Source organism: Lepus europaeus, chromosome 6, assembly GCF_033115175.1.
Source record: "Lepus europaeus isolate LE1 chromosome 6, mLepTim1.pri, whole genome shotgun sequence".
NCBI lineage: Eukaryota > Metazoa > Chordata > Mammalia > Lagomorpha > Leporidae > Lepus > Lepus europaeus.
The window spans coordinates 104382142-104405045 of NC_084832.1; the positions used below are offsets into that span (position 1 = coordinate 104382142).

The 22904-nt window shown below is 45.3% G+C and overlaps 1 protein-coding gene across 4 annotated transcripts in view; it reads left to right on the top strand.

The window, feature by feature from the left end:
• The window catches only part of ETV6 (ETS variant transcription factor 6), a 272788-nt gene that overhangs the window by 206715 nt on the left and 43169 nt on the right, over window positions 1-22904 (top strand). For all 4 annotated transcript variants that reach the window (XM_062194833.1, XM_062194831.1, XM_062194832.1 and 1 more), the window contains one exon: window positions 12992-13156. In XM_062194833.1, the coding sequence (XP_062050817.1) occupies window positions 12992-13156 (165 nt within the window). The remainder of the gene's footprint in view (window positions 1-12991; window positions 13157-22904) is intronic.

Sequence of the window (22904 nt, forward strand, 5' to 3'; positions counted from 1 at the left end):
AGAGAGAAGGCTGGAGGGGGGAGGGGGAGGTGTGGAATTCTCCATAGAAGAAGACATTCCCAGGATAAACATTGTTTTGGAAGTGGTTTAGGTGGTTTTGTGGCCCCGGTCTTATCTGCCTTTGGCTCCTCTCTGTATTTCCTGAGGTCATTGGCATTTTGTGAAAGTTGAACTCTTCTGTCCTGCTTCCATCTCCTGCCTCACCTCCCATTGACAGCAAGGAGTGCTCCACCCTGAGCAAAGGCAGCTTTCTCTTTCAGATTCTGCAAGAATCAAGGGAATTCCAGGAGGGGAGGGAGCAGGCACAGTGGGCCACACAGAGGAAACACTCTTCTGTCCCAGGGGCGGGGCGGTCAGGTCCTGTCCAGAATGAGAATGAGCTTTACTCTTGTTCCACTTTGCAAAGGGACCTTCTGTGGACTGGGGCTGTGGTGGACATAAGAGATGGTCTGTGTGTGGCTGAAGAGATAGGAGATCCATTCTTATTCAGACTGCCTTGCCCATCCTCTGCTCCAGGAATCAGGCAGGTGCCACAGGATCTCTGTGTTCTCTGTACTCTCTTTCCACCAAGGGTGAGGAAACCGTTCTTGCACCGGCTCTCCACGAGCAGCTTTTTGATTTGCTCACTACATCTGTTTGAGGAATATCTCAACTCCTAGTATCTGTTCCCATATATTATTTACAAAACAATTTATCTTTTTTAATATGAGAGGCAGAGAGATACAAAATGACAGAGAGACAGAGATCTCTCATCCTCTGGTTCGCTCTCTAAATGCCAGAAATGGCCAGAGCCACACTGTCCTCCAGGTCTCCCCGTGGGTAGCAGGAAGCCAGTCATTTAAGCCATCACCTGCTGCCTGTTAGGCTGCACATTAGCTGGGATTGGGAGCCCAGACTCAAACCCAAGCACTCAGGTATAGGATGCCGGTGTCCTAAGCCACGTTTTAACCCTAAGTCAAATGCTCACCTCCACCATCTACATTTTTTTCTTCTTGAAGTTGAACCTCTTTGTGGGCACCAATACCAACAGATTTAATAATAATATTTATCTTTCTTTCCTGCAGTGTGGAGAATTCTGCCCATTTTGCCTCTCTGCTGTAGAGGCTAACTCTTTAAGTTTTATTTATTTATTTGAAAGTTAGAGTTACAAAGAGAAAGAGGGAGAAACAGAGCAAAAAAGAGATCTTCCATCTGCTGGGTCACTTTTCTAATGCCCACAACAGTCAGATCTGGGACAGGCTGAAGCCATGTACCCAGAACTGCATCCGGGTAGCAGGAACCCAAGTACTTAAGGGCTGTCAACTGCTAACTCCGAGGCATGTCAGAACCAGGTGGATCAGAGCAGAGGTAGGATTCAGTCCTAGCTGATTAGATATGAGATGCAGGTGTTCTGAGAAGTGGCTTAACCCACTGTAACACAATGTCCACCCCTAGAAACTAATCTTACTAGTATCTCGACCTTCACCAATAATACAAATACAATACAAATAAAAGCTCTTTTCCAGGATGTCTGAGGAAGAGATGTTCCCCATTTAAGATCACGTGTGTGATCATAAGGAAATGACACCGAGAGTCAGCTGTCATCATTTTATTGTTGCCACTTCCGAGTGACAAGAGGACACCCTCCTGTCTCTCTCACCTGATTTCCTCCTCAGAATATCAGCAGAGATGTGTGTATATTTCTCTTCCCAAACCTCATTTGGCTTTTGCATTCTTTGTCACAGCTACTTACTGTCAGACCCATGTGTGTACATGAAACTAAAAAGTACCAAACTGGACCTGGAGCTTTGGCATAGCAGATAAAGCCACCACCTGCGACACCGGCATCCCCCCTGGGCACCAGCTCACGTCCTAGCTGCTCCACCTCCTTTTTTTTAAAAAAAAAAAAAAAAGAGAGAGAGGTCTTCCATCTGGTGGTTCACTCCCCAGATGGCCGCAATGGCAGAGCTGTGCTGATCTGAAGCCAGAAGCCAGGAGCTTCTTCTGGGTCTCCCACGCGGGTGCAGGGGCCCAAAGACTCGGGCCATCTTCTTCTGCTTTCCCTGGCCACAGCAGAGAGCTGGATCGAAAGTGGAGCAGCCAGGACTTGAACCCGCACCCATATGGGATGCCCGCACTGCAGGCGGTGGCTTTACCCGCTATACCACAGTGCCCTGCTCTACTTCCAGTCCAGCTCCCTGCTAATGGCCTGGGGAAATCAGCTGAGGATGCTTGGGTACCTTCCACCCAAGTGGGAGGCTTCTGGCTCCTGGCTTCAGCCTGGTGCAGCCCTGGTCACTATGACCATCTCAGGGGTGACCCAATGGATGAAAGAGCTCTCTCTCCCTCTCTCTCTCTCTGTCTTTCCCTCCATTTCTGTAACTCAAAACTTTCAAGTAAGTAAGATCTTTAAAACAACAAAAAAAAAAGTACCACATTGATTGGACCAGGGTTCATGGGCCATCTTGAAGGGTTCTCTAGGCTTTGAAATTGCAGGCAAATCTCTGTGTGTGCCTGTGCATTTTAAAAGAGGGTTTATGTCTCTCCCTGAGTTCTCGAAGAGATCCTTTACTTCCACAAACTGGGGCCATTATCACTGTAACTTCCCATTCTTTCTCTTTTCAATATGATTTTTCTTAAAGTAATGATGTTTAGTCCATTGGGAATTTTGTTTTATTTTGATTTTCTAAATACACCTGTCTCGATATCCTTGGGGACTGGTTCCAGGCTCTCTTATCATATCAAAACCTGTACAGGATCAGTGCAAATGCAAATTTTTTGTAATATTTTCCATCCACGTTTGTTTGTATCCACAGACATAGAAGCCACAGATACAGAGTCAGCTCTATTGTGTTAAACTATTGTTATTTATCTTTATTAATGGGTTTTTTTAAAAGGCGCCCCTTACATTTTGCACCTGACACAGATGCCTCACCCTTGACCTGAAAGGACTCCTCCTCCATCTTCTGTCTTCCAGTCTCTCCTGCTCACCTGTTCTGGGACATTCTCTCTGTCTTCCCTTGAACCAATTTCCCAGCCTCACATGGATAATGCCAGCCCCCTTTAAGCACTGCACTGGTCTCGTAGCTCCTGCCAGAGCTTCACACAGCTCTCAGGAACCCTTGTTCCAGCTTTTGAGGTCCCTGTGAGCTGCATCGGGTATCTCAGTCTCCTGGAGACATGCAAAAAGTGCCATCACTCTGTCGTCCAGTCTGTCCTACCCAAGTCCCAGAAATGCAGCAAGTGATTCTGTTGTGTCTGGTGTGCTGCAGTTATCCAGCCATCATCTCACTGCACACTTCAACTATTCCTGGGAGGTAGGGGTGATTCTGGGCCCCATTTTACTGCCAGGGTGACAGAGGTCCAGGGATGTAATTCACTCAGGACCACTGAGCTTACGGGTGGCATGGTCAATACTGTAAGCCTGGACAGTCTGACTCCACAACCCACATTCTTACCTGAAATGTCCCATGGCTCTTTTCACCTTGGGCTTGGTGCCCAAAAGCAGAAACAGGAAGGAATATCTTAAGTCATGTTTGTGAGGGCTCATGGGAAAGCTCCCGGCCAGTTTTACCATCAGCAGATTCCCTGCTAAAAACCCCATTGTGGCTAAAACTAGGTGAAAGCTAGAAAAATCCACAAAATGAAGTTCATAAGAAAAATCATCCAAGGGAATTGCATGTGACTTTGGACCTAAATATGAACATACAGTATTCTTGTTTTTGGAGTTCTAACCTTCCATCCCCCACTTGGAAACTGAGTGCTGAGCTATGGAGTGACCTTGAGGACAGATGCTTTGGAACTTCCAATTCCCTGGAGGCAAATTTCGTGTGCAGAAAGCAGTGCTGGCCTTAGGCTCATTGTGACTTTGGGAAAATCCCTCAACCTCTCTGAGCTTCCGTTTTCTTCTGCAAATGCACGGAACAGTGGCTGGGATGTGGACGAGGAACCCTGGGATAATGGCACAGATCTGAAGCATCTGTCAGATCCACAGCTGAGTAAGTCATGAGGTTGGAGTCGGGGAGGAGAGTAGTGCCAGTTGCAGACTGCAGAGCTGGTCCAGAAGTGAATTACCTAGTCCCAGGGTTCTTTGGCTGTACCATCTAGCATTACCTGGGGGACCACTGTGTTCCATGTACCACGTGCAAACCCACTACCTGCATGCAGATTTGAACTCTGAACACATTTATCTTTCAGTGATTAGCAATTTTACCTCCCAGGAGGTGGAGGAGGCAATGAGAGATTCTCTTAATTTGGACCCAAGTTTAACCACTAAGAAGGAATTGGTTGGCAAAGTAGAAATGATGGCAATTTTCATGGAGAATGACAACATCATTTAGTGTTAGGAACAAGAAATGAAAGGCATGATCAGCTGTATGTCCTAAACACACAGAAGACAAATTAGTAAAAATCGGGGAAACTACCTATAATCCCATGATCTAAAATGATAAAGGACAGCTCAGGAGAGTCACGGTTTTCCTGAAAATGAAATTCTGATCTTGCCAGGTGCACGTGACGTACTGGCATGAGGAGGGAAGAAGACCGCTGGAGAATCTGAAGAGTCTGCATTAGGGATATTTCTTCACTGATGAACTCAATCACTAAATAATTTTGACAACTATAAAAGTAACATGCTTAATATAGAAAATGAGAAAATAAAAAATGGAGACAGTAAACATCACCTATCATCACCAACGTCACTTTTGAGTGACTTGCTGTTTACTATTTTTAATTTTATTACTGGGGCCAGCACCATGGCTCACTTGATTAATCCTCCGACTGTGGCGTTGGCATCCCATATGGGCACCGGGTTCTAGTCCCGACTGCTCCTCTTCTGGTCCAGCTCTCCGCTGTGGTCCAGGAGGGCGGTGGAGGATGGCCCAAGTGCTTGGGCCCCTGCATCCGCATGGGAAACCAGGAGGAAGCACCTGGCTCCTGGCTTCGGATCAGTGCAGCACTGTCCGCAGCGGCCATTTGGGGAGTGAACCAATGGAAGGAAGACCTTTGTCTCTGTCTCTCTCTCTCACTGTCTATAACTCTACCTGTGAAATAATTTTTAAAAATGTATTATAATTTTCTGTGTACTGTTCAGATTATATGTACATACACTTTTTAGTTTCAATATGAGTAGGTATTCTTTTTAAATATTTTATTGGCTGCATACTTTTCTATCATACATGTTGTCAATAGTTCACTATTGCCTTATTGATATTCCCAATTTTTCATTAGTGAAAATAATGTTTACTGCAGTGCACATCTCTGCACATAAAAGGTTTTTTCAGAATACTAATTTCTTTCAGGTAGAGTCGCAGATGTTAGCATTTATAGGACTCTTAAAATATTACCAGCTCATTTGCCAGAAAAATCATGCCAATTGGACCCTTACTGTATTATACCAGTCTAATGAGTTGAAATTTAAAATACATATATATATATATATATTTCATAATATAATAGATGAAAGAGAACTTACTGGAAAGAAAAATACAAAAGGGAGTTCTTAGATCTTCAATGTTAAAACTAAGTGAGTTGAAAATTATGGATGATGCTTAAGAAAAGAATTGTTGAGAGGGGCAGTTCATGTGGGGTTCACTGGTTGAGTTGGGTGGGGAACCTTAAGAAACGCAAAGAGAAAATGAACCTATTCAACTTCTCTCTCCCATGGAAAACAGATTGTTGGACTGAAACAGGTAGTGCACCCACTGGCACAAGGGAATTGAAGCCCATGATGAGTGAACTGATCATAAAAGTGAATCTAAGTTGTTCTAAGTAACCTCAGCCCCTTGGCTCAGACATAACTTCCCAGAGTAGAGAAGTCGTGGGAGTAGAAGATGATGATCTGCCAGTGACCCATAACGGAGTGGGAAATGGAAAAGGAACTAAAAGAAAGAACATGAGCCGTTGTGTGTTTCATATCGGGAATAAGAAGGGGAGGGAGAGATGTATGTACAGACTGAAAGAGCTAACCTGCTGGAACTTCTACATGAAATTCAGAACAGATTTTCAAACGTACTTGTGATGAGCACTTAGGAAAGAGTTATCCCTTTGTAGCCAACTACCTGCTCCTTCTCTTCAATGAGGTTCCTCTAAATTTTCTGGTTCCTGTATTTCTGGATATCAGGGAGGCATTTCATTGACTTCTGATGGAGCTTTTTCAGATGAACTTCACAAATGTAGTCCAATACCAGAGCACAAACAGCTCTTCCCGAAAAGAGCAATCAGTTAATCAGTATCCCTGTGGAGGGAAGTGGCTGTCACCAGTGCTCCCATCTCAACCCTATTTGGTCAGCACTTTGTGAGTGACCTGTTGAGGTGAAAAATGCTTATCAAAGCTGGAGATGACACGAAAGTCCAGAGTGTAGATGATGTTGGAAATAGATCCAACTCTAGAAAGACTGCAGCATCCCAAAATGATGGTCAAAAATAACAAGATGGGGCAGGTGTTGTGGTGTAGCCAGTTAAGCCACTACTTCTGACACCTGCATCCCATATCAGTGCTGGTTCAAGTCCCAGCTGCTCTGCTTCCTGCTAATGCATCCTAGAGAGCAGCAGATGATGGCTCAAATGCTTGGTTCCCATGTGGGAGACCTGCATAGAGTTCCTGGCTCCTGGCTTCAGCCCAACCCCATTCTGGCTACTGCAGGCATTCGGTGAGTGAACCAGCAGATGAAAGATCTCACACTCTCTGTCACTCTTGCTTTTAAAATAAATGATAATAGACATTTATTAAATAACAGGATTAAATCCAATATTGATTAACAAAGATTATTAGTGTTACTTCCAAGCACTATCTATATACAGGACAGGATGAAATTATGCAAATGAGCATGGTAATAACAATAGTAGAAGGCCGGCGAGTGGCTCACTTGGTTAATCCTCCACCTGCAGCACTGGTATCCCATATGGGTGCCGGGTTCTAGTCCCGGTTGCTCCTCTTTCGGTCCAGCTCTCTGCTGTGGCCTGGGAAGGCAGTGGAGGATGGCTCAGGTGCTTGGGCCCTGCACCCGCATGGGAGACCAGGAGGAAGCACCTGGCTCCTGGCTTCGGGTTGGTACAGTGCCGGCTGTAGTGGCCATTTGGGGGTGAACCAACGTAAGGAAGACCTTTCTCTCTGTCTCACTGTCTATAACTCTACCTGTTAAATAAATAAAAAAAAAACACAGTAGTAGAAAAACAATAGCCAATACTTATCAAATATTTGCTGTATGCTAGATACTGGTCTATGCATTTCATATCATCATTACCATTTATAAATTTTACTCTGTTCTAGCTTTATATCATCTGAAAACTTGATAAACACATCATTTGTGATTCAGTAGTACTTCACAGGTTGAAAGTCGTCCTCACTTTTCAGTTGAGGCAAGAAAGACAGAAAGAGTGAATAACTTGTACAAAATCACCCTGCTGGTGCTTGGGGCCTGCATGTTTAACCACTGTGCAGTTTCTTTTTTCTTGTTTTAAATTAGACCACACATTTAATTGGTGTGCTGCCAAAATGCCAAATTAACTTAAATGGAGAGGCAAATGGTTAATAACATAGACCTTAGGCCAGGCCACCTGGATTCAAATGTTGGCGTTCCATTTCCTGACTGTGTGCCTTTGGCTGAGTCACTGAAGTACTCTGTGCTCCAGTTTGCTCCTCTGTAAATGAGACTAGGAGTCGTTCCTATCTTACAAGAATGGAGATTAAATATGTTATATGGGCAGAGCATTTAGAATGATGCCTGCCTGGTTTGCAGTGCTTTCGATGCCATTATTTTCAGGGTACTTGTGAAGCAGCTGTTGGAAGTTGAGTCGGTGGAGCCAATGATTGTGGCTGCACGACTTCCATTTCTGGGTCCTGTAGAGTGTTAGTCTGTAAAACAAGAATAATAATCACTGTAGTGATTCAGAATAAGTGGCCAGTAATTGGTAGCTGCTGTTGTCATTAGAACTATATTGTCCAGAGGAAGGAAGGTGCTGGTCCTATTCCTGGTGCTGTGTTTGGGAATGGGTGCCAAACAGGATCTCCGGAGGAGGCAGCAGGTTGGTGAGGGCCTACAAAGGACAATGCAGGGATTATGTTTGGACCAATTTGGGACACGTAATCTGAAGGCAAGATGACGAAGCAAGGAAGTAATAACTGTCCCCACTATGTCAACGGTCATGCAATGGTGTCATTGAATCAAGCCAGGCGATCCCGTGAGATGTTGGAAAGAGGGCTCACGGCTCAGTTCTCAACTTTTCTGCTCTTCAGTCTCCTGGTTGGTAAAGTGGGGTGGGGTTTACATGGTATGAATCTGGAGCAGACTCCCCTTGATACAGAAAGCTTGAGAAAAGGGGTATTTTTGGTGAATGGACACTTTTGCAGTACTTGAGCTCAGCATTGCTCAAACCAATGTCGTCTGATGACTCTGAACCCTCTGGCTTCCCGTCCAGTAAACCAAAAACAGAATACAACCGACTTTGTGGGGTTTTATGAGAATTACTTGTGGTATAATACATGGAAAAGTACTTCATCAACTCCAAAATGCTGCACAGATGCAAACTTATGTTTATTATTCGTACCTTTCCCAAGAGTTGGGAATATAATGAAGTACTCTCACGTACTTAACCGTCCCCGTTGATACAGAAGAGCCTGCAGGACATGGATGGGGAACACCTGGCCCACGAGATGTATAAGTCCTGTGAAATCGTTGAGTCTGGCTCTGCCAAGGCAACTGCAGGTGAAACTCGAAGTTCAATAAATCGATAGCAGGGTAATTTTTTAAGTTGGTAATTCTGTGTGGCTCACAGATGATGTTGTAAATACCCAGATGACCCTTGGCAGAGGAAAGCTTCTCCACCCCTGCTTTAGGAAATTACAAAACCTCAGGGCCATGGTCATGAGCGTGGAGTAATTCTGTAGAAAAACGTCCTGGCTATTTGTATTCGTGGGCTTTTAGGATTCAAATTAAATAGAAGCATATTGACTATGTACAATCCTGAAGGGAATAGAAATCGCATATTCTGCACCCTCATTTTGCAGATGAAGTCACTGAGCCAAAAAGAAGCTGAACAGCCTACCCTGAATCACATGTTAATTAGCGGCAGGTCCGGGAATAAAATCCATCCTCCAGAATCCCAGCAGGCTTTGCATCATCAGTTTAAGCATTACTTGGAAAGTCTGAAATGAGTGTGAGGGTGTCCTGATGAATGTGGCCCCTCTACACGTGGAACTGAAGACAATGTAAGGGCTGGAGCATGCCATTGGAGAGTGTGATACCACGAACTTGACCAGCTTGGGGGAAAAAATGCAGTGGAATTCCTAGTAACTGTCATCATCATAGCAGTTCCTCTGTATAAAATTCTCAAAGATTCTCTGAAATTGGTATTAAAAAGGCTGATCCTATTAAATGGCTGTCACGAGGTTAGGTCTTCAAAGAGTTCACAGAAAATTGTAAAACAGCTATGCATGGGTTTCACATTTTATGTAACAAAATAAACACCTTTGAATTCTGTTTTCATATAAACTTTTTGAAGTATACCCTCATAAATGCAAAATTCTCCCTCTCTTTTTACTTGTTCCTAATAATTACTAAAACCTGTATTCATCAGCGTTGCTGAGTTAAAGTTGAAAGACTTAACTACAAAACAATTTAGATATGTTCCTCTCTCACCTTCTCTGTGCACCTGCTGTGCCATTAGCAGCTCTGAGCCATGTAGAGTATCTAGTCCAAGCCTCAGTGAGCCTCTGAACAAGTAGTCCCTGAAAGTAGTGCTTTATTCCTGGATGCTCTAAAAGCAGAGTCCCACCTACACCTCCCTCCTCTTCCCATTTATAAATCTATTTCTCCTGGGATCTACAGATTTTTTTTTTTTCTGTATTTTTAGCCTGTGGGTAACTTGAAAAAGCTTCCAAGGATCTAAATCTTGATTGGGGAGGAGTCAATTCACCCAGCCTTTTTTGAATCCCTAATAGATGTTGAAAACCAGCCTCAGTTCTGAATCTAGATAGGAGATGCATGGGTAAGCAGGGACACAAGCTCTGGAACAAGGTTTCAGTGTCATATGCTCTTGTTACTAGGCTCATGCAACCTTATGCAAATCCCTTAGATGTGCTAGGCCTCAGTTTCCTAATCTGAACTCCTATTCCATAGGTATGTGTGTGAGCAAGCAACTAAGTGCACTGATGTGTAGGAAGTGCTTAGAACAGTGCCAGGTACATAGAGGTTCTTCAAAAGTGATTATTGAGTAAATTAAATTGTTCTGACTAGATCAGAGTTGCCTCAGGGTACAAGGTTCTTCCTTTCAGATGCTGGAACAGAGAAGGCCTTAGGGCCCTTAGATTGTAGAGAAAGGGGCTTCCTTTTCCTGCATTAGAATTGCAAAGCACATCCTACACCATGACCTTTATTCCATTGAATTAAAAAGGAAATAGCAGTGGGACTTGACTTTGAACACCTAAGTATATCAGCCTCTTTCCAGCTCAGTGAACTGTCCCCTTTCTCTGCTTATGCTAATGGAGGAGCAGTGACTGATCAATTTATTAAGAAGCCTAGAGCAGGTGGCCTGCTCCACCAGGCTCCCGTCTATCACCGTGCTGGGCTGCCGCAGTATTCCCTGTAACTTGCTGGGTTCCTTTTGTACAGGCGCACAGAGCATTGGTGAAGGTTCCTGGTGAGGGGGTTTCCAGGCCCTGGCCCCGGGTTGCTTCAGGGGTTGGGCTGTGGGAGAGATTAATGGGAAGTGAAAAGAGAAACTGTCGGTTCTTAACCGGCAGAGCTGTTTGGAGTCTGTGACTCTTCTTGTATTTAGGGAAAAGATTACTCATGAGTATTTTCTTCCATAGAATATAAAGAGCCTTAAATTACTACTTGCGGCCCCCGCCCGCTTCTCACCCGCCTCCCTCCGTTTCAGCGTGTCCTCTGCACAAACTTCAGCATTTTACTCTCAGTTCCCCTCCCCAGCAGGATTCGGTTCTGTATTTGTTTGGCGTCCTCACCTCCCAGCAGCTCCCCATACTTTTTCCTGTTTCCCACTGAACGTCTTCTGCTCCTGAGTCCTCTCCCCACCAGGTGCTTTCCTGGGCCAGTCCTGCCTGGACCCTTGCTTTTGCCTCCTGTGGCTAACTCCTCACATGCCTCCCCTTGATCTCCCCATTCTAAGGGGACGCCATGGAAGGAAGTCAGGTTTTTACAGTTCAGAAGTCGGGCTACCCTTCACTGCCACTGCCACCTGACTGAGGTTTGGAGTATGCACCATCAAGGTCAGTGGAGAGAGCCAGGGCACCTCCTGCCTCCGTGGACCATGTGGCATCAGCACAGGTTTCTGTCCCCACCAAGAGTCCAAAACAAAACACTGAAGCCTGTAGTGGCTGAAGATCAAAGAGCAGTCACATACTACAACCGTTTGTCTATAATGCAGTATCTTTGATGTGAAAAAAAATTGTCATACAACTTAAGAACCAAGGAAAAACTCCTAAACGCTCATCTGTAATTACCCCAGCACCCAGTCACTCTTTCTTGGCGCACTACAAGATGTACTAGTTTTGAGGGGACTTCCACAGGGTTAGAGCAGGCCAACTACTGTTCTTAAAAACTGCTTGGAAGACAGAGCCAGCGTCTGTGCCCAGAAGCCATGGATGTTCTCCAGGGGATCGGAGCCATTTGATCCCCACTTCTGCAGAAAGAAAGGCTGCCCGTCCAGCAGGCCAGACAGGTCTTTGTCCTGCCTGGTTTTGGGTAAAAGGTGATTCTTTCTAGAACTCCATGAAGGATACTTCGATAACACATTCATGGAGTCTCCTTAGCAAGCTTATGGGCTTAACTGATACTCGGGCCAAAGCTCTCTAAGTAAATAGTGATTCCATTGCCGACCTTGTGAACTATTGGTTTTCCCCATGTGATTTTACAGAAGGAAGCTCTTCATCGACCCAGCAGTTCTCAAAGTTTTCATCTCAGAACTCCTTTCGGTCCTTAAACATTATTGAAGACTCCAGGGCCTTTTGCTCATGTGTGTTATGTCTGCACACTTTTATCATGTTACAGATTAAATCTGAGACTTTCAGAAGCCAGCTGTGTGTTAATATAAATATGCACTTAAAATATTCTCCCCCAAAAAATTCAATGGCAGGAATAACATTGTTATGCATTTTTATAAGGCTCCTTGATGTCTTGCTTAGTGGAAGATGGTTAGATCCTCATATCTGTTATTATAATCTGTTACAATATCACATGTCATATAACCTCTAGAAAATTCCATCGTACACCCATGTAAGAATGGGAATGAAAAATGCAAATAATATCTTACTGTTATGAAAAGAGTTTTTACTTCATAAAGACTCTGCAAAGGTCTTGGGAACCCTCAGCAGATCCCAGGATCACACATTGGGGATCACTGTTCTAACCACCTGAATGATATATCAAAGACTGCCTATCAGCTTCTGCCCCAGACTTCCCCTCCAAAAGCACAAGTACCAACCCCACCAGGAAGTTCTAACATCAGCAAGTAGAATGACAAGGCAAAAGGTCTCTTACCCTTACCTTGCCCTCTCATTCCCAGAGCTGGCCTGCTGGTTTCCCAGAGGCAGAGTGCATTGCTTTTCCTGGAAGAAGTTTCAGGGAATACTTCATTAGCTGGCAGCTCCGGGAGGTCAAGGCCAGCTCTGGAGCACTCTCATTTCCAAAGGATGCTGGGCTACAATCAGATCAGCTCTGATTCTCAGATCCAGAGCTCACTGAAACAGTTCATGATTCTGAGCCTTCTCAGGTGCCTCAAGCCCCCTCCTAGAAATCCTAGAATAAAGAAAGGGCAGGGCTCTAAGACCCACCATCCCTAAACACTCATTTTGCCTCTAGGTAAAAAGTGAATCTGGTAGCACGCTTCAGCTCCTCTGAAGCTGGAATTTTGATCTGGGACTTAGCGTTGAACCTAAAGTCTCTTGAGACACAGAGACTCAATTTTGTTAACTATTCAGAGATGTTCCCCTTTATTCCAGCCGTCTAACTGACAAAGCATTCCCCCCAACCCTCTCTCTCTCTCTTTCCAACAGGCTTGCAGCCGGTTTACTGGAGCAGGGATGATGTAGCCCAGTGGCTCAAGTGGGCTGAAAATGAGTTTTCCTTAAGGCCAATTGACAGCAACACGTTTGAAATGAACGGCAAGGCTCTCCTGCTGCTGACCAAAGAGGACTTTCGCTATCGATCTCCTCATTCAGGTGAGAATCTGGACCCTGGATGTGCGCTCCGCTTGCAAAACCTGTTAAGTGGTTGGTCTTTTCCGCCACACATCCTGCCCTAGAAATCTCCGTGGTAAGTCAGCCCAGGTCCAAGGACAAGGGCGGCTTAGCAGGAGATGTATGTTGCTGATGTAGCCCAGTTTGAAGGGAGAAGAATTTCCAGATCAAGAAGAGGAGCCCTTTATGGATAGTAAAGGGAATCTACCTATGACCCACTGATATCGGAACTTAAGGGATCCAGTTGTGGCACCAAATAAAGACGAAAATGGCATTCTGGATCCTTTGCCTTGCCCCTGACCCGTTAAAAGAGATGCCTGAGAGTGAGTGTGGGTCATGGATGCTTCATTAAAAACAGAGACTCAGAGGAAGGGGAATGAGCATTGCTAGGGGAGAAAGAAAGTAGAAAGGATGGATGTGGAGATAAGGATTGGAAAACATGGAGCTCCCAGGAGCCAAGGCAAGCTGAGTAATAGACTCCGGGCTTTCAGAGATTTCCTTGGGAAGTACTGACTTTTGGAAGTAGTGCATCTGGTAGCTTGGAGGGATCCTGGGAAGTACAAGTGGAACTGTTCTGAGGCTCATGTAATTGGGAAGATCTGTCAAAACAAGGGCCACTGAGACCGCACTGGGAGATTGAATTCAGAAACAAGCGTTTGTTCCTGCAGAGTGTATTGCTGCCCTGATCAGCCTTCAGATCTGCAGCTCCATGTCATGGCTTCATGGTGGGGATACTTAGAAGATAGCTTTCTGGGACCATGGTTGCAGGGCAAACTTTGGTCTCAGGTTTGTGCCTCTCAAGGTGATAGTTATGGAGGTGCGAAAAGGCCCTTATCCTGTGGAGTCTCACAAAGACCCTTTGAGGTCACTTGCTTGGGAGAGCCCCTTTCTCCCTTGGCAGGTGCCAGAGGCATGGTCCCTCCCAGTGTTCCACCCTTGCCTCCTCCTGGAGGCCCACTAGAGTGAATATACTAACCATCGTGAGGCAAGGAGGCCGTGGCAGGATGAGATAAGGCGTTGGAACAGCATCTCCCCAGCTTCTCCCAATTGCAGCGGACCGTTGATATGAAGAAATGCTAAAGAGGAAGTTCCCCCAGGGCACACATGTTACTGAAACTTGAAAGTTCCTATCTCTGAAAACAGGTGATCTTAAGGCCTTTATAAGAGACAGACCTGAAACATTTTGTCTCCAATCATGAATTCTTTCAGTAATCTCAGAATCAGAAAACTATAAACAACCATATAAGTAGATGAAACTATTTTAAATACTTCCTTTGGATTTATTGCAAAATAACTTCCCTTTTCTGTTTCAGTGGAAACTCAGTGATATTATACTCAAAAAGACAAAGTTATAGATCTAGAAGAAAACAAACAAACAAAAACACCCTCCCCTGTTCCAGTGAAACCATTCGTGTTGAGCAAAGAAAAACTCATTGTTGTGTTTGGACTTGATTTGATGTAGACCCTGGGCGAGCTTTCCCCCTAAGGCTTTGTAAATTCACATTGTATCTCAGGTGCTCCTTTTCATGGCTGGGTTTTTTCTCCTCCTTGGTGACCTTTCAACTTTACTTATGAAACTAGGTTCTCTGTGCTCAAAGCTAGGAACAGAGAAGTGTGAAAGCCACTTTGTCAAGTCTTCGCAGGGTGGACCGTGCAGAAAAGAACTTTGTTCTCAAGGAATCTGCCAAGTGATTAGAGAGCAGGATTGCCTTGTCCCTGAAGGCTGAAGAAAGCCTGGGGAGGGCAAGCAGAGTGGGGTGGGTCTCACAGGAGCAGGAATGGCATTGGTGAGTCCAATTAAGTAGACTCCTTTCTGGGAGGTCATTGGAACAGCATCTGGATAACAGAAGAGCCCACGTATGGAGTAGAAGCAGCAGGAGGCCGGAAGGCCAACTCAGGCAGATGCACTGTCCAAACATCCAGACACAAGGTGCTGTGGATCTCAGGAAGGTGGTAGCCATAGAAATTCATTGCATCAGGGTTCACTGAGCAGCTACATGCCAGAGGTACAGCAGCATACACAGTCTGAAGAGTTTAGGGCAAAGAGAAGCCATGTCTAAAGCTGGATTGTCAAACCAAGCTCAAGGGTATAGTCATGGAGCTGGACTTGGAAGACATTGAGGGATGAATGAGAGGGACACGTGGAAGGATGGAAAATGGTAGGTGTAGGCCAGTTAGTGTGGAAGAGGAGCTCAGGGCTAAGGCCACGCATGCTATATCCTCCATCTGAAATACTGCTTGTCATTCCTCAGCACGCCCTGCCCTCGTATTTCAAATTGTGCCAACTTTCTTCTAGAAAACTTACTGAACTCCCTTCTCTGCTCCCCTAATTCCACTCTGCCTACCTTCCCTTCATTGCTTTACCCTCAGACAGGGTTAGGTGCTGTTTTTGTCCCTCTGTCATGGCCACATACACACACACACACATGCACACACACAGTGTTCTATGGAATTCTTTTCTGTTCTGTATTCCACCTGATCCCACCTTCCCCAGAGTAGGAAGCTCGTTGTGGGGAAGGACTGTGTCCTGTAAACAGCCCTATCTCCCAAAGCTAACACAGGGCAGAGCATCCAGTTGGTGCTCAATAACAACTGGTTGAATCATGACCCAGATCAAGAATCCCTTGAAAGCTCAGGTAAAGACGTTTGGATTTTATTTTTGCAGGTAATGGAACATACTGGAAAGTTTGGATTGGGAGGCTGTAAGTGGAGCTCTCTCTTTGGAATATGTGTTTGCCATCAGAGCCTAGAATGTATTCACTGGGTCACTAACAGCAGGAAACCCGTTAGAGCACTGTTGCTACAATCCTAAGGAGAGACAGTGACATCTAGAACTGGGCCCATGAGACCAAGATAATAGTCCTCCCAGGATTTGGAAATAATGGGAAAGGTTCATGTGAGGGCAGGCAAGTTCCAGGACTCTCAGAGAGACCTGTCCTGTTACTCAGTTGGAGCCTGGCCAGAGCTGGAAGTACTAGATATGAACATCATCCCCATTACATGGATATTGAGGGGCAGAAATAAAGATGAATGTATGCTGTGGGTAATCCAGTTAGTGCACCAACCAGAAATCCGGGGACAGAATTCCAAGCCAGTAGGGACCACAAGAAAACATACCACAAAGCACTAAACAGGAGAGTGTTTCCAGAGAGCTCAGAGGACAGATTTAAAAAGGAAAGGAGAAGGCCCTTCCCAGTCTGTGCTGTGGCCACCCAGCAGGTGCTGAAGGTAGTAAGTAGGAGCCTCTGGTGTCTTAGACAGAGGCAAGGTTTAGATCGAAAATCTTTATTTCTCAGGTATAACACTTGCCACCATCTCTTCTGCTTTCACAGTTTGGTGCAGCAGAGGCCCAGAGGCCTGGGTTCTATATCTGGCTGGTCACCAATCACATCACTTTGCCTGGCCTTACTTACCTCATCCATAAAATGGGGTTTTCAGCATGTGGATCCTCAGGTCCCTTAACTGTTCAGTGGCTCGGCCTAACCTCTACACAGATGCAGCATTACACCTGGTGAACAGAGCAGTCTCCCATCGGCCTCCTTTGGCCTGCGCATCTTGCAAAACTTAGGCTTCACCAGTTGTTCTCCTCTTGCTTTTTCTTTCATCTTTGTTTTTTTTTTTTTTCCCCTGCATAAGCAGAATCAGCAGAAACTTCCCAATAGTCATGGCCGTACTAGAATAAAACAGAAGTATCTGGCTGTCCCATCCATCACCATGAGAGAATGTTTGTATCTTCCATCTGGCCTTACCCGAAGGTTCCCTCCCTGTGTATGGAAATAACAACCCTAACACAACTCATCTCCAGCAGAGAGAGGAGAGAGCCAGACTCCATCAGTTATAATTAGGCAAAATGTCAATATGCCCTAGGTTCCAATATAATAGCCTCTCTGAACGCAGAGGCTTTGACCAGTTTTACAGACTTCACTCCTCCTGCCCACTTCCGGGAAGAGTCCTCATTTTCCATTCCCTAGAAAACTGTGGTTTATATAGCTGGAGGGTCTCTAAACTGACCTCAAGGTTGAAGATAGATGAGATATTTTTCGTAATAGTGTACCAGTTAGAGGATACAGCTCAATAATAAATTTATGTCATTTGCATAGCTAAAGAATAAATGTAAGGGGATTCTAATTTTATAAGTAATCTTACCTCATCCTGAAGCTACTAGATAGTGACCATATTAAATGGTTCTGGGGAAACGTAAATTCAGAGAAGTATTTGATTACTAGACTACTTTGAGACTCTGAGAAAGCACATTAATAAGAAGGAATAGGGTCAGGCATTGTGGCGCAGTGGGTTAAGCTGCTACTTGGGATGCCTCCATTCCATACTGGAGTGCCTGGGAGGGAATGCCACCTCCACTTCTGATCCAGCTTCCTGCTCATGCGCACCCTGAGTGACAACATGTGATAGCTCAAGGCCTGGGTCCCCAGCATCCACACGGGAGACCCAGACTGAGTTCCTGTTCCCTGACTTCAGCCTAGCCCAGGCCTGGCTATTGTAGGTATTTGAGGAGTGAACCACAGAATGAACATGCCCCCTCCCCCCTCCCCGGGTGACTCTGCCTTTCATATAAATAGATAAACTTTAAAATAAGGAGGGGAAAAAAAAGGAACAGACAAGTTAGCATTTCTGTTACCTCGTTGGAGTTATCTAGTACATAGCTACATGGCATTCAGGTAAAATGGATTTATATGCCCATTATTTTCTATGAACAAAATAATCTGTTGTTTTAATTTAATTCATTCTACACTCTCTGTCAGTGCTAAATAAGCAACAGAAATATGTCCTCAGAGTTGCTTCAATTCAGCAAGAACATATTGGGATTTACTAATTATATGGGGATTGAGTATACTAAAATACGCAGTCCTTTGACAGTACAAGAGTGCGATTTGGAAAAGTCTCTTCCCTTTCCAGGATCCCAGAACCTTTGTCTTATTAAATATGCTTTGCTCGTAGTCCTCAAATACAGTAAAATTTCCTCTCAAAGTGAAACTGAAAATATAGGTCTGTATCTACAGACACTTTCTTGGCCCCGTTTGCCTGCTGGTTTCTGGGAGGCAGTGGTTGGTGGTTTGCTAGACTGGCTGTCAGCTGTTTGAGACTGAAGTCTGAGGAGCTGAGGGAGGGTCCCAGGGGAGGAGTTGTAGCCCTGCAGTGTGGGGCTTGCAGAAGACAGGACCTCAGACTGAAGACCTGGAGTTGCTGCTTCCGTCTTCCTGTGCCTTTGACCAAGCCAAAAAGTGTGCATCACGCATCAGAGATCTGGAGAAGTCACATAGGGGAAAATCATTTAATTTTTTAAATATCGTTGTATGTATGAAATGGTGGTGGTAACAGATCCTTCTGTCACACTAGGTGATGCTGTGATAGCACTTCCTTTAATAAACACGTGCTAATTTCACAGTATTTCTATTTCCCTAAAAGCACACTATTTTGTTTACTATCTGTGCCCATCTAAGAGTAATTAGTTTTCTTTTTTTTTTTTTTGACAGGTAGAGTGGACAGTGAGAGAGAGAGACAGACAGACAGAAAGGTCTTCCTTTTCTGTTGGTTCACCCCCCAATGGTTGCTCTGGCAGCATGCTCTGGCCGGCACACCGCGCTGATCCGAAGCCAGGAGCCAGGTGCTTCTCCTGGTCTCCCATGCAGGTGCAGGGTCCAAGCACTTGGGCCATCCTCCACTGCACTCCTGGGCCATAGCAGAGAGCTGGCCTGGAAGAGGAGCAACCGGGACAGAATCGGGTGCCCCAACCGGGACTAGAACCCGGGGATTAGCCTGAGCCGCGGCACCGGCCATAATTAGTTTTCTAAGTAATTAATTCTGGTTTTTTAAAATTTATAGATAATTTTATTTTGGTGCAAGAATTTTTGAAATCCATGAATTATTTTTTCATAATACACATTTTTAAAATTTTCAAATTTTATTATTTAAACATTTTATTGAAATACAGTATAGAGGCTGGTGCTGTGGCTCACTTGGCTAATCCTCCGCCTGCGGCGCCGGCACACTGGGTTCTAGTCCTGGTTGGGGCACCGGATTCTGTCCCAGTTGCTCCTCTTCCAGTCCAGCTTTCTGCTGTGGCCTGGGAAGGCAGTGGAGGATGGTCCAAGTCCTTGGGCCCTGCACCCACCTGGGAGACCAGGAGGGGGCACCTGGCTCCTGGCTTCGGATTGGCGCAGCACCGGCTATAGCAACCATTTGAGGAGTGAACCAACAGAGGGAAGACCTTTCTCTCTGTCTCTCTCTCACTGTTTATAACTCTACCTGTGAAATTAAAAGAAAAAAAAAATACAGTATAAATAGCAAGAAATACACACATGTGTACAGATAATTGAGGGTTGTTGCAAATCAAGCAGAACACATTACTAGTACTCCAAGAGCCTTCCCTACTCCCCGCTCCATTTCTTTTTTTTTTCCTTAAGGTGGGGAAAGAAGAGTATGTTGTCATTTACTTTGTGTGGCTCAGTGAAGCAGTATTTGTAACTAAGTACCAAATGATAGGACTTCCACACACTTTTTATACTCTATATGTTAATTCCACAAATAAGAGAAAATACGTGGTATTTGTCTTTCTGGGTCTGGCTTATTTCCCTTAGCGTAACGATTGGCATTCCGTAGTATAACATCCACATTTTCCCACAATCTGCCCCCTTTTTCTCAGGGTCTTGGTGTCTAAGACCTGATTATTAAGCCAAATTTTCAAATTTTTGTTCCTAAGTAAAATGACTAGCTGATTTTTATGCTTAGAGGGCATTCTGTACTCAATAAAAAGGGTTTGTAATCCAGTCAGCCTACAAGGATGGATGGGGTGGAATGCTTAGAAGCCAAGATGGAGCAGAGCTGGAAAACCAGACAGTCCCATTGCAGGAATGGGCTGTTGGGGCCACCAGTGGGCTCCCCTTTGGGCTGTAACTGCACAGGTGTTGTCACTGAGTGGATGATGAAACTGAAAGGACACAAGCCCCGGGCAGGAAGGACCTGGCAGAGACAAATCTAAAGAGTATCCCTCCCACATCACGCATGCTTTGGGTTTTTTTGTTGTTGTTGTTGTTGTTTTGGTTTTGTTTTGTTTTTAAAAAATTGGTCAGAAGGAAACTAAAGTCTCTGAATAAGAATGAAAGAACAATTTGCAAATTTATATAGATAACCTACATATGAGACTATGCACATAGCAAATCATTACCTGAAAATGCAAATTTTTTTTTTTTTTTTTTTGACAGGCAGAGTGGACAGTGAGAGAGAGACAGACAGAAAGGTCTTCCTTTTTGCCGTTGGTTCACCCTCCAATGGCCGCTGCGGTAGCGCGCTGCGACCGGCGCACCGCGCTGTTCCGATGGCAGGAGCCAGGTGCTTCTCCTGGTCTCCCATGGGGTGCAGGGCCCAAGCACTTGGGCCATCCTCCACTGCACTCCCTGGCCACAGCAGAGAGCTGGCCTGGAAGAGGGGCAACCAGGACAGGATTGGTGCCCCGACCAGGACTAGAACCCGGTGTGCCGGCGCCGCAAGGCGGAGGATTAGCCTGTTGAGCCACGGTGCCGGCCCTGAAAATGCAAATTTTAGAAATGTTAAGGTTCTGCTTTAAACCTAAACTTGAGAAATTAGAAGGGGGTGGAGCTCCATAGGAGAGGCTGTGGATGACACTAAGCATGGAACAAGAAATGTGTAATAAGAACTTTAATCATACCCTTTCACGGATAATTCCATTCCTAACAAAGTCTCACAACAAAATAATCCAGTAGTGAGTGGGGGAAAAAAGATGCCCTTAGCGATTCTATTTATAATAATACAAACTGGAAATTCCCCAACCACCCCCAGCATGAGACCAACGAAACAAACCCTTGGGGGAAAGAAATATAATGGAAGGCAGTGTCACTTTACAACCATCCATTCAGTCACACCTTTATTGTTTTTTCAGTAGAGTATCCTTGCAGGGATAAATGTTAAAGACAGGTGGGTACCATTCAAGACTCTGTAAGGACAGGAATGGCACGACAAGGTGCAGAGGCGAGAGAGGGAGGCGGGGCCATTTGTATGGCAGGTGCGTAGGAGCAGTGGTGGTGACTTGAGCTATGACAGGGCCATCAGTGGGAAGGGAACGATTCAAGCATCATTGAGAAGGCAGCATATGCAGGTCTTGGTGACCCATTAGGTATCTGTTAGAGGAGAGGGAGGGAGAGTTAAGGGTTGCTCCCAGGTCTCTGGCCGCCTGTCACCTGAGCGTCCACTCAGCGAAGGCACACACTCTGGCTGGGAAAGACTTTTAGACACATTAAATGTGTGATGCCTGTGTCACTTCCCACAGCAAGGACTTAGCAGGACACTGAGTGTGGTTCTGGAGTGCAAACGTAAGTCTGTGCCTGGCTAGGGTGATTTTAGCCTAAACTAGCTGGTGAGGTCATGGGTACCCATGAATGACCCCAGCTTCCTATTGAAGGTCTGAAGACGGAAGAAGAGCAGAGAGATGGGAAGAAAACCAGGAGAAGCAGGAGTCCCTGCAGCCTGGAGCGTTTTTAGGGGGCAGGCCGCGATTCCTGGGACTGAATGTTGCCAGGGGGTCGGGCAGTTCCCCAAGTACCGGCCATTGTCCTTTGGGTTAGGCAGCAGGAGCGGTGGGAAGGCGACCTCAGGGAGAGCGGTTTGCAGAAGGGACGGTGTGGAAGCCAGGACGGAGGGTGAGGAAGGAGAGATGACAGAGTTGGACAGCTTCTCAGGGAAGTTTGGCTGTGTTGGAAGGAGACAGGCAGGAGCAGGGCCCTGAAGTAAAGATGAGAACAAGGTGTGTGTTCATGCACGCGCACACAAACGTGTGCAGGGGCAGGGTAGACTTGAACCTGGGGAAATCCCAAAGAGAAGAAGCCTGCAGAAAGAGGCTGAATGGTGATAGATGCCTGTAAACTGGAAATGACGGGATCCACCAATGTCAATTGGGGGGGGGGGGGGTCCCATACATATGAATAAGACTTTGTGAATCTTCTGCGTTGCTTCAGTGCTTTTGTATTGGAAGCACATGCAAAGAAAATCCGTGCTGCTTTTTGGAGACAAGTCTGTTCGTTATCATACTGACAAGCGGTACTATCTATTGAGTGTATCATGGTAGACATGGGAGGGGTGCTTTGTACGTATCGGCTCTTTTTATCCCCATAACAGCCCTACCGAGTCGGTGGCATTATGCTTATTTTATATAAAAGAATACTGAACTAAGCCTTGAATTAAGACTCAAAGACAAGAAGTACTTTGCCTGAGGGAGTGCAGCTGACAAATAGAAGAACCAGATTTCGAACTTGAGACTTCCCTGCTCCAGAACCCAAGATTTTTCCTCTAAAAGGACTTTCAGTCAACCGAAGCTCCCAGATAGCCCTGTTCTTGGTCTTTAGACCCTGTAACGTCAATAAGGCAATAATGCGGCAGTATTGCTTACTCTCCCTACAGTCTATTTGAAACAAGTAGAATTTAGGCACCAAAGTAGGTGTCTGGCTTCCCACATGAAGATCACCAATACAAAACTGCATGTGTGTCTTGTATGTGTATTGCATGTGTATGTGTGTGCACATGCGTGCACCCAAGAGGATATCTGTATTTTAGTGGCTGCAGCTTTTAATTTGGAGGCTACAAATATTCCTAAGACTCCTCTCAGGGAGCTATGCAAGTGAAGGGCCCAGAAGCTCCCTTGCTGTATAGCAAATCCACCTTTGCATATGCATTGTGCATTTGTACTCTGCATGTGTACATG